Here is a 12,868-nt window from a genome sequence, read left to right on the forward strand (position 1 = left end):
AGGCGAGGTATACTCGACTCGAAATACCAAATGTGTATGATCTAGTATATATATATAGCATACGACTTTTGTCTCAAAGAGTAGGAGATAGAATAGATAGACTTTTGAGTGACAGATAAGTTCAAGTCTCCACATACCTTTTTGTCGATAAGTTCCACCGGTTCCTTGAGTAGATCTTCTACTTGTATGATGAATCGCCATGAAATCCTTGAGCTCAACTACACTTAGTATCCTAGTCCGAGACTTAGCTATAAGAGACTTAGTTATAGTTTTGATCACTAACATTGACAAACATGCTTGAGATAGCAACGCATGCGAGTTTGACCGAGCAGTGCTCTAACAAAAGTTACAAGAAATCATCTTTTTCTCATACTTCACCAAATTCTCCAACTTCCATCATTTCAATGGGTTGTTTTGATCAAAACCAATACAGTGATTGTAAACCATGGGAAGAACTGATTTCTAACCACTACTACTATAAAGCCAATTGGGTAAAACAGAAAGCTTTGCGCCATTTCAAGACAATCCAAATTGACTCTACTTACTGCATTTGGAAGAATCTCGGCATATAAAACGACGAAGAGGAAAGGTAACTGAAGAGTCGTGTTGGTTGGTAATACTTTTTATCTACGTAATACATTCAGTTGAGTCTTTTCATCTGTTAGGTAAAACAACCTTTGACCAAGATACGCATTGATTCATTTGGTAAAACTGATATGCCGACGTGGCATCCTATTCTTACAGAAAACATAAAAATCAACCTGGATCTGACACGTCAGCCTCAACATCCTCCTTTATATAAAGAAGTATTGATATATAACTTTGTATGTAATATTTTCAGTATAAACAACTTAAAAGCAACGTAGATAGAAACAAAAACAAGTTTGTATTACTTACCTCGAACAAAAGGATAATGTGTTCGCTGATGTCGATATGTCTTCAGATTCTTCATAGTAACACGAGCTTGTCTCAACATTTCTAATGCTCCTAATATAAAATATGATTTCTCCTTTATTTTAGAAATCATTCCTAATATATACCATGGTGGTTCAGTAGGAGAACATATGAAACACATGAAATTTTATGAATCTGTCTCAAAAAATACTTATGGCCATTGTCTTTCTATTGCGGTTCTGGATGTTATTAACATGACCCAAGTTTCACATGTTAGAGGAGTGGTTATTCCTAATGGTTGCGCCACAACCATCACGGTTCTCGCCTCCAAATCCCTGCAAATGAAATATGTATCAGAAATTCCTGGGTGTCCCTTGGCAACCCCATTTATGTTGATCTTAATCCAATCCATATTAGTGCTGGACCTGCCCACTGAGATGGTTGTTGTTGTTTTTTTGTTATTTGATTGTGTACCGGATGGTGGAACGCTAGGTAGTATAGGAGGAGGTAAGGTTTATTTTACTCAAGTATACTATAGTTGTTGCTTTAAATCTCCTTCGGGTAGACTTTGGTTGTATATGATTTTTGGCTATCCATAACGACCAGAAGAGAAAACAGAAGGAGGTAGTGGTTGAGGTTGGGGTTGTCTTTTCTAATTAAGGATTGCGAGATGGTTGTCTGGGGAGTTATAACGTTTGGAAAAATATGGGTGGATTTTGGATTGACTGAGAGGCGTGTGAGGAAAGTATTCCAATCATTAATTGCAATTGGGCAGTGGAGGAGAAAGTGATCGGTCGATTCTAGATCAGAATTGCATTGAGGGCATAGGCTGAAGTTGGTGAGTTGAATGTGGTTTAGGATAGAGAAGTTCGGTAGACCTTCGTTAATTGTTTTCCATGAGAAAAGTTGTATTTTTGGTGGACATGGTAAGGTCCGAGGGAATTTGGTAACCATGACGGGCTTTTAATGAGATTAGTTAACCTCTTTAGTTAGGTATTTGTATCGGATGCAATAGGTATTCTACAGATTTTAAATGCGTCCAGATAATCATGTTAGTGGGTCTGTCTTGGGGCAGGTAGATATTTATGATTTTTTGACCAGGTTACCTTATCATGAATCCAATTATGAGAAAGAGGATCAATAATATCTGCTAGCCTGCTAGTGTCTAGGTAGTGTGCATTGTGCAGGATCTAGATTCTCAAATAGTGGAATCAAATTAGTATGTATTGCGGTTGTTAATCTGTTTCAGATACTATGGAAGATAAGTTGTTGGAATGTAAATATGAGGAATACCGTTTGTTTCCATTGTAAACTAGACGAGGATGGGTTGATCGCGATGTTTTGGAAAATTGGTTGTTGTTTAAGGTATTTTTCCTTGCAGACTGGGTAGCAGTGACATGGACATGGTGACGGGTACACGACGGATGCGGACATGGACGCGAACAAATTATGAAAAAACTAGGAAGTGGACATGTTATGGAATTAGTAATATTTCCTACTAAAGTTTACATATTATGAATGTAATTTCTCAACAACGCTTATAAATTGTTGATAAATGATAAATTTGTGTAAGAACAAACATATACACTAATAATGAAATAATACATACACAAAAAAAATCAAGCATTTTTAGTAGACATTTGTATTGAAATAATATATGACATATGCATGTGATCCCACCGATGTGTCTGACGCAGAGACGCGCGCGTCCAAATGTCGGACGCGAGTCCGGTGCAGATACATGACCGTTTTAGGCACATCCGTGCTGCGCAACTCGTGGAGGAAAAATACCTAGATGGAGTCAGGCTAAGAGCTCCTCCAATGGAGCGTGTGTGAAGAAAAAAATCTTTGTCCACGTGGGATCCACTACCATTTTTCTTAAATTCTTTCTCCAAAACTAACATATTCGATTAACATGCGGATGACATGGCAGAGGTTCACCAAGAGGATTTGTTGCTATCCTCGTCAGATTTTACAAATAAAAAATATACTTAATCTATGAGTTTTATTTTTAATCTAAAAATAAAAACTAATTGACGATTTTTCTTTTTTCCCTCGTTTTACGGAACATAAAAATTTACTTCTCTTTTTTCTCATCTAGATCCATCACATCATCTTGGTTCTACTGCGAATCAATCAGGTAAAATATTTATTTCTTATTATCAAAATAACTCTTAACTGAATTGAATCTTTAAAAATATATAGATAAAAATCAACATATATCTTTTGTCGGTAAATTTCAGAGAAGTAAGAAAAATGTTTGGCTTCCATTGATGATGTCTAGGTTAATATTCTTGTCACGTAAGAGTGATCTAGTATTTGATTGAATCAATTCTCTTAAGGTTTATAAAATAGGAGCGATGTATAATTGAACTTTTTGGGTTTTTCTATAACAGTACTCTTAATAAGTGAGATCACATGTATAACTATTTTAACATCAATTTTTAATATTTTTATATTCGAGTTGTAGGTATTTATGCATACATTATATTTCGTAGGTTGAATATTCGTGATGGCATAAACTTAAATATGGCAGTGATAGTTCGGCTTCTGATAGTGAATCGGATGGGGATGATTCATATCTGTCGTGCAGAGCTTTAAAAAGAAAACACGGTTCGACAACAACTTAGACAATACTCATATAATGAAGAAATCAGTTGAAATTATCACATTTTTTATTCCACTAATGGTTGCAACTACGATGATATATAACAGGGGGGCTCATGGTGGATCAGTTTTGGGTAGAGGATACATCGAACGGTATAGGAAGACTCGTCATAAGATTGAGTTGCTCCTTGATGATAGATAACAGGGGGCCTCATGGTGGATCAGTTTTGGGTAGAGGATACATCGAACGTGATAGAAAAACTCTCCATAAGCTGATTATTAGGAGCAACTCAATCTTATGACGAGTCTTCCTATCCCGTTCAATGTATCTTCTACCCAAAACTGATCTACCATGAGGCCCCTTGTCGTCTATGATCGTAGTTGCAACCATGGGTGGAAAAAAAGGTCATAATTTCAGTTGATTTCTTCGCTATATTTGTACAGTCTAAGTTGTTGTTAATCCGTGTTTTCTTTTTAAAGCTCAGCACGACAGATAATTAATCATCCTTATCTGATTCACTGTCAGAAGACGAACTATCATTGTCATATTTAAGTTTTGATAATGCCATCACGAATATTCGACCTACAAAATATAATATATGCATAAATACTCGTACAACTCGAATAAAAAAATATTACAACTTGATGTTAAAATAGTTATACATGTGACACATACTAAAAGTACTTTATAGAAATAATCAAAAAGTTCAATCCTACGTCGCTCCTATTTTATAAATCTTGAGAGAGTTGGTTTAATCAAATCCTATATCGCTCCTATGTGACAAGCATATTAACCTAGACATCATCAATGGAAGCCGAATTTTTTTCTTTCTGAAATACCGATAAAAGATATATGCTGATTTTCATCCATATATTTTTAGAGATTCAATTCAATCAAGAGTTATTTTGATAATAAAAAATAATATTTTACCTGATTGATTCGCAGTAGAAACGAGATGATGTAATGGCTCTGGACGGGAAAAAAGAGAGGTAAAATTGTTCGTTTTGTAAATTGAGGGAGAAAACAAAAATCGCCAATCGTTTTTATTTCTAGATTAAAAATATTTTTTCATAATTTAGTTATATTTTTTATTTATAAAAGTCTGACTAGGATGGCAACAAATCTTCCTGGTGAACCCCTGGAACAAGAGGTTGAGGAAGAGGATGTCTTGTTAAAACCATGTCATGTCATTTACATGTTAATTAAAGAGGTTAGGGTGGGAGAAAGAATTTAAAAAGAAAATGGTAATGGATCGCAAGTGAACGAAGACTTTTTTCTTCACACACGTTCCATTCGAGAGGCTCTTATCACGGAGACTCCATATTCTTTTCACGAGCAAGACGCTAAGTATGAGATAATCTCCTAATCATATGTAAATAACATACGAGTGACAGAATGACACCTTCTGGAGCATTAAATAATTTAGATTCCAATTATCTTGCATTATTTTCCTGTGAGGTGGCATTCATTGATGTATAATGCCTATCAGATGGTACGATCAGAGGAAGTATCTGAAAATGATTCGTGCTCAGACGCTCATTATAGAAGCTGAGTTACGAAAGTAAGAGGATTTATGTTGATGATCGAGTTTTAAGACCGTTTAGGAATAACAAGCACAAATGTAAATGCATTTCTATCTCTGCACATGAATTTGCATCTTTCTTGCACCACTATTCCCAAAATTTTGATGCCAAAAATAACTTTGAACAATAATACAAACAGATACATGAAGTACCAGCTAACTCAGACCTTACACCTAATGAACTCTCCAACAGCACAACAAAAAAGAATCATTTGCCGCATTCATGTGAAAAAATAGTTTTTGCAAGATCATTATTCAGCTTCTTCTGGTTTCACATCCTTAACTGATTCCCCTAGAGTAAACCGAACAAATCGCCGAACTTTAATGTTCTCACCAAGTGCTGCAACGGTTTGTTTTACCAAATCTTTAACGAGAAGACTATCGTTCTTGATGAAAGGTTGCTCTAAAAGAGCGATCTCTCCTAGCCTCTTTGAGATCCTTCCCTCAACAATTTTCTGTCGAATGTTTTCAGGCTTCGACTGCAAATCCTCTCTCTGCATCTCTATATCTTTCTCTTTGCTCACTATGCTCTCTGGAATGTCTTCAATAGAAACATACTGCACTTGCGGGCAGGCAACTGCTTGCATTGCAAGATCATCAACCAACTCTTTGAATTTCTCACTTCGCCCTACAAAATCAGTCTCACAGTTGACCTCGATCAATACCCCAATGCGGGTATCATGGATGTAGGACCCAATCCGTCCCTCTGCAGCCAGTCGGCTGGATTTCTTGTCTGCAGTTGAAAGACCCTTCTTCCTTAGATATTCTTGTGCCTTTTCGAGGTCACCTTCAGTTTCTGCAAGAGCTTTCTTGCAGTCCATCATGCCAGCACCTGTTTCTTCACGAAGCTGCTTCACCAATGCAGCTGATACTTTCACTGCTGGTGCTCTGCAATATGTCAACAGGATATTTGTGAGTGGAAGAATAAAAATTCCTTAGGATGGAGTTATTGGACATCAATCGTTACAGAGAGAGACATATTTATAGGTTAGTTCTTTTTGAGGACGGTTTACTACTATGGAGATAATCTAGTTGGGACCATGGAGAGTCTTACAACAACCTTACCTCATTTAAGTTTCAAATCAAACGGTATTTCTAAGTTGATTGATAAATGGAAAACCTATTACACTCTTAATTGTAAACCGATTCCGCTATCTTTCGAAGTTTTGGAAATGGTGGATTGTCCAAATTAAAGTTTATACTTTATGAAGCAATCATGGTAACTAAGAAAAGACCGTGATTCTTCCAGGCCAATCAACATATTTACTCATACTTCTTTCAAATCAAGGTAATTTGGATCTGTTCAAAACACATCGACTTGTATCAAGGTAGTGGGTTTTACTTAAGTCTAAATTAGCAGAACATATAAATGATAAAAAGTTGCAAGTTACTCGCTACAGAGAAAAGAAACCACTTACTTCTCAACAGCATCCTTCGCTTCGACCACGGGCGGTTGATCCTGTACTGGTGCAACAGGGGAAGCTTTTGCAGCAGTTTGGGCAGCTACCTCTGCAGCAAAATCCTGGCTTTTCTTCTCCAAACCTTCCCCAAGATTGTACCTTACAAATCTGTTTACTTTTATATTCTCCCCAATTGTCGAAATTGTTTGCTTTATCCAGTCCTTCACAACTATCTTATCATTCTTTATGTAAGGTTGCTCCAACAACGCACTCTCCTCAAGCCATTTCCTTATCCGACCATCCACAATCTTTGACCTAAACTGTTCCGGTTTCGACTGAAGATCTTCCTTCTGCATTTCAATCTCCCTTTCTTTGTTCACAAGCTCTTCTGGGACATCGTCAGTAGCAAGATACTCTACTTGTGGGTAAGCAGCGGCTTGCATTGCCAAGTCATCAACTAACTCCTTGAAAATCTCCCCCCGTGATACAAAATCGGTTTCACAGTTGACCTCTATTAGGATTCCAATCCTGCTATCATGAATGTATGACCCAATCCTACCTTCAGCTGTGGCTCTGCTGGCTTTCTTGTCTGCACTAGCTAAACCTTTCTTTCTGAGGAATTCTTGAGCTTTAACTATGTCCCCTCCAGTTTCAGTGAGAGCCTTTTTGCAGTCCATCATTCCTGCTCCGGTTTCGTCACGTAGCTGCTTTACAAGAGCTGGAGATATAGTTGCTGAATTTCACACATGAAACTAGTATCAGTAAGTAAAGGAAGATATATTTTCTGTTGGGCTTTCTTATCATTACCAAAAACAGAAAGATTTCCATTTACTTATATCCTTGTTTGGTTTCTCTTGATACTCTGAATTACTTTCTTATCTCAATGCGGAAGTCTTGTTTTTCACCAAACATAATCAAACAAACAAAAAGATAAATAGATTTACTTTGTTCATTCATTTTTAAAGTCTTTCCTTCCTTTTACTTGTTCACAACATATTCCATATTTTCTGCATCAAGTTACGACTGAAAAGACCAATGTGAGAGTTCTCCTACACTATAATAACATGAAAATGACATATGTTGGGGTTCAATTCTGTAGATCCATCACATAGAATGAGCAAAGACCTCCTAAATGATAAGACCAAATTTACAAGTTAATAGACTATATTAAACTGGATTCAACCAACCCTCAGTGAGCTTAAGCAAATGCAAGTCTACAGTATTGCGTTCGAAGATCCGATATGCTAGCATTAAGTGTTAAGTAAGAAAAACGTTTATAGATGTCAAAAAGGTTAGGTTTCCAAAGCCAACATTCAAACATCAAGTTCACGCCAAAATTGCATATTCCAATTAGACAAGAAACAAAAACCTAAACAAAACTAAAGAGCTAAAAACCTTTAGGCGCGCTTTCTTGGGGTGCTGGATTGTTTGCTTGCTGATTTGAGGTGTCAACACTTCCATTACTGTCAGTAGTCGGTTCAACTTTTTCCTCTTCATCTGGTGTAACTGATGGTATTTCATTCTCTACGGTCAACGGTGCTTCTGCCTGGACTTCATTTTTTATTGTGTTATCAGCTTCAGCCTCTACAACCTCATCACTATTACCAACTTCTGCAGTGGATTCAGATTCATTTGTAATTTCATTACCTTCATTTGAGATAGGAGCTTCCTCCAAACTCTCCTCAGCATTCAAATTTGTTGAGCTTACCTCTTCAACTTCCTTTTCAACAACCACCTCATCCGCGGAAGTTTTATCATCCACTACAGATGAAACGGTGAGCTGGTCATCATCATTCTTTGCTGGCTGATCCGGCACATCAGAAGAATCCGTAATGGTTTCTGTTTCGACAATCCCACTAGCAATCTCCTGCAAGGGTTTTGGTGTTTCAGGTGGTGTTTGCTCTTTCTCTCTCTCATCCAAATACGCAGCAATATCCTTATTTTTTCGGAAAGCTAGCATAAAGGGGTTGCTTGCTGAGTGTACCACCCCCTCAGTGACTTCTGCGGTTTCTCCACCAACTACTTCTTTCTTCATTGTCAAAGTTAAGCGCCCCGCTGCCAAACGCAATACCCGGACACTAACTTCTTCACCAACCGTAAGTGAAGATCCTCCGGCCATAAGACTTGCAAATCCTTCATCAACTTCCTCAGATGTTGGGAGGAATCCTTCCTCTCCTTCTGGAAGAGAAATAAAAGCACCGGATCTAGTTAAGTTCTTTACAGTACCCTGCAATTCCTGCCCCTTCACAAACTTTGAGGGTTTCTGATTCTGGTTCTTTCTTTGTGGTCTTGGCCTGTCACTGCTATTACCACTTTGACTATCTCTACGTTGTTGTGGCTTATTGGTATCATCCCCCTCTTTCATAGTGAGAGAAATACGTCCATTTGAAGTATTTGCTTCAAGTAACTTAACCTTAACCTCTTGCCCAATAGAGACAACACTGCCAACATCTCTAACAAAGCCATCACTCAACTGAGAAACATGAACAAGACCATCTGTAAATGCTCCAAAGTCGACAAAAGCACCAAATGGCTGGATTGACTTTACTTTACCAGTAAAAGTCGCACCAGGAACCAGTTCCTCATTCGTTACTGGTGGCATGTCACTTTTCCGCGCGGGTCTTGGACGTTTAGACTGAGATGTAGGGGTAACAACGGGATCTGCAGCTGCGGGCGTTTCACCATATTCACTAGTAGTTGGTGGAACTTCTGAAGTTCCAGCCTCTTCACCTTCAACGACAGGAGCTGGTTCCTCTACAGCTACATCAGTACCAGTAGCTGCTACAATACGGAATCTGGATTGATGCGGTACCGAATATCCACTTCTGTAAGTTGGAATCAGGCAAACTGATGTCGAAAGGGGTAAGAGACACCTTTTCGAGGATAAAGTTTGTCTTGAACATTTTCTGAGAGTACTGTATCGTGTTAGATGGTTACTTTTCGGCGACACAAAGGTAGTTCCAGGAAAGACTACAGCATTGCTTGTGGAACAAGGAGCTAGAGGAGTCATATTGACAGTAAACCGCACAGCCTAAAGGTTTATTCTGTAGCAGATATGGTTCTTCTCATTCTTCTTCCAATCTGTACATTGTAAAACCAAAGAGCATGATTATATAAATGCATAGATATGAGAATTTATTTGGCAGCTATATTCTTGACAGATAAAAAATCTGAAACAAAAGGTTTAGCAAGCAACACTGCAAGATCTTTAAAGTAAGCTCCAATCCGCTTGATTAACTTAGCTTTTTTTTATTGCAGGAGACTCGAGAAGCACAACTTCACAGAGGTATCAATTGCTATTTTAAGGAGTAGCATATAACAACCACAAAACAAGAAAAAGAAGTCTGTCTCCATCCCAAAACTTCTAGGAAAAATGATACTAGTATAACAAGCTTACTTGGAGTATAAATTTCATTAACTTGGTGAAAAGTACCCAGACGAATATCCACAAAATCACCAATTAAGACAACTTCTGACATGTTTTATTCATTACTTACAGTTTCAATAGTTCTTACTAACTATCCCTATTAGTCTTTTACCATACAGAAAATTAACAATGTTCATATCCAGCCAACAATTTGCATGACGCAAATGTTATAACTTCTACTATATTTTGTGAGCCTTGTTTTTAGATTTTCGCTATCATTTGACATTTGGAGCCAATTAAAGAGGCAAAGGGAGAGACGGTTAACATTTTCTAGAAGATGTGCAAATTTCTCAGCCTTACTGCCTCTTTCTTTTAAGAATCAATGCAAACTGCAATCAGATTTTAATATTGCTCACTTCATATTCAAGGCGTAGTTGGCCTTTGAATCATGCTCACTTTTAGCAGATGCCAAGCACGGACTAAATGTCGCAATAACTTTTAACTACCTACACTCTATATTGCAGAAACTAAAATTATCCAAAATTATTAGATACTTCGGATGGTAATTGTTCACAGTTCTCTCAAGATAAAAAGCACCTTTTAAGACAAGAAAACTAGAATAAAAAATGACAATTGAACCATTATGAGTGAGCCGAATTGTACCAAGAGGTATCCTATCCTTTGAATGCCTCTTTGTACAATTGGGTATAAACATTGTTCAGTCTCAATCTAAAACAGTAAAATTCCTCAAAGTAATCATAAATTCTAATCAAATTTCTAGGTTGAACAATGTTTACTGGTAGTACTGTGGTCTTCTTACTAATAAACCAAATAATTCTCTATGTTCTCTGTCTCATACTCCGAACTCCATGTAATTATCATCATATTGATTCCAAAGACTCAAAGATACAATCTTTTCCATGTTTAATTCACAAGGACGCACATAAAAATTCTATCTTTTCACAAAAATTCTACTCTTCAAAGAGTACTAAAGTTGAGAATTTCAATTAACAAAAGGAACCCCAACGAAGAAAAAACAAAACCCAGATAGAAAAGATACAGTGAAGCAATTAGGAAGAACCAAAAACTACAATTGGAAAACTCATTTACTCAAAACAATCAGTGACAATCACAAAGATACAACACTTCACCCCCCAAAGAATTTGGCAGAAAAATTAAGAAGAAAAATGTAGAGTTGAAGAACAAACCTCTTTCTGTTTGAGAGGGTTTAGTGTTGTTGATAGGATTTCAGAGTAGAAGAAGTAAAAATGAGAGGAACGAAAGGCGGGGCTTTAAATCCTTATCCCTACTCAGAGTTGCTGTAGTACTATCGAAGATAGAGTTCGAAACAAAACACCATTTCTAACTCACCACATACCTAGTAGATAAGGGCTACCTACATAGTAGGCTTTGAAGTTTGATTGCCACAAGATGTGGAACCCAAATCAGTTTTTTTTTTTTTATGAGAAACATACTGCTATATCACAATAAAAGGGAATTACATAGTGCCGAAAGGGAATCTTTCCTCAACAGAGAGTTCAAAAAGGGAGGAAAAGAGATCCAACTGTCTTTTAAACTAAACTTCCTAGCTCGACGTGCAAGTCGATCAGCTACATTATTTTGGGAACGCTTAATATAAACAAGATTGAAAGTATTACTGCAAACAAATAAACTCCGACAGTGCACCAGCAGGTCACTGCTTCTCCAATGTACCATATCATTGCCTCCATTTACAAAATCAACCAACTAGAGGCAATCACTCACGAACAGGACTCTAGACAAATCCATCTCCTTCGTCCAAGAGATAGCCAAAATGAGAGAACGACATCTGAGATAAGTCCAAAGTCTGCCTTCGTTTCCCTTACTGTTCCTGCAATATCACACAGAATAACACCAACTCCCATGTTAAAATCCTTAAAAGAACCATCTAAAAACATTATGTGATCAACATTCTGAATGGAAGTTTTAGCAATCAAATTAGAAGACTTCTTAGTCTCTAGCGCAGCTACATAAGTGTTTACAAGTCTTCTGGTATCTAAGATGATTTTATCCAGATTAATAGAAGCATTTTTGAAAACAACCTCGCATTTCATTTTCCATATACTCCACATAACTATAGCCCCAATGCTTGGCCAGTTAACCACAAAGGGAGACTTTCCAAAAGAATTATCAAACCAAAACAGAAAAATATCTTCAATGTAATCAGTCCCAGAAGCTACCATATGTTGTATTGATAAAGCAAACCAAATATGAGAAGCAATAGGACACCTGGAAAACAAATGCATCACAGTTTCTCTTTCATTCTTACATAAGGGACAACAATCATCAATATACTCATTGTACAACTTCAACAGGCAACATTTCTGCAAAAAATTTCCACATGAAGTATTTGATTTTAGGTAGACAATCAAGAGACCAAACTTTCTTCCAAAAACAAGTATCCTCTACTGATCTAGAAATATTCATATACACATTATAAGCAGATTTAATAGTAAAATTCCCACTTCTAGTATGAGCCCATTTTAATTCATCTTTCTTATTAGTATTTATCCTTAAAGAACTAATCTTTTTAACATCTTCAGGAACAAACAAGGATTGCAATAAATCTAAATCCCAAGTGTTATTCTCATTGTTGATTAACTCACTAACCAAAGTAAAATTGATATGATCTGGATTATTCGACACTGGTGGAGCATTACTTAAGGGAAACCAGTTAGAAGTCCAGATTTTTGCACCAGTACCATCATTTATTTTCATCACAATGTTAGACCTTAAGAAAGCTAAACTATTTACTATACCTTTCCAAATCCAAGAAGACGTATCAGCAGCTTTATCAATTTCCAGTAAATTCTGATTTGGGAAGTACTTATCTTTTAAGAAAATAGAAATTAAGAGATATGGGTTATTGCTAATTCTCCAACCCAATTTATCAATGAAGACTCTATTTGTAGCATAAGAGTTTTTAATACCTAACCCCCACACATTTTTGGTTTACCAATATCATTCCAAGACCGAAA

The 12,868-nt window shown here is 36.9% G+C and overlaps 1 protein-coding gene across 1 annotated transcript; it reads right to left on the reverse strand.

The window, feature by feature from the left end:
- Nucleotides 1–5,109: 5,109 nt before the first annotated feature.
- LOC113349137 lies at nt 5,110–11,211 on the reverse strand. Its single transcript, XM_026593058.1, has 4 exons — nt 11,060–11,211; nt 7,880–9,565; nt 6,503–7,217; nt 5,110–5,972 (listed from the first exon to the last, which is right to left on the reverse strand). The coding sequence occupies exons 2-4, from the start codon at nt 9,492–9,494 to the stop codon at nt 5,336–5,338; spliced, it is 2,967 nt and encodes a 988-aa protein (XP_026448843.1). The 5' UTR covers nt 9,495–9,565; nt 11,060–11,211; the 3' UTR covers nt 5,110–5,335.
- Nucleotides 11,212–12,868: the final 1,657 nt, after the last annotated feature.

Source organism: Papaver somniferum, chromosome 2, assembly GCF_003573695.1.
Source record: "Papaver somniferum cultivar HN1 chromosome 2, ASM357369v1, whole genome shotgun sequence".
In the NCBI taxonomy this organism is placed as follows: Eukaryota; Viridiplantae; Streptophyta; class Magnoliopsida; order Ranunculales; family Papaveraceae; genus Papaver; species Papaver somniferum.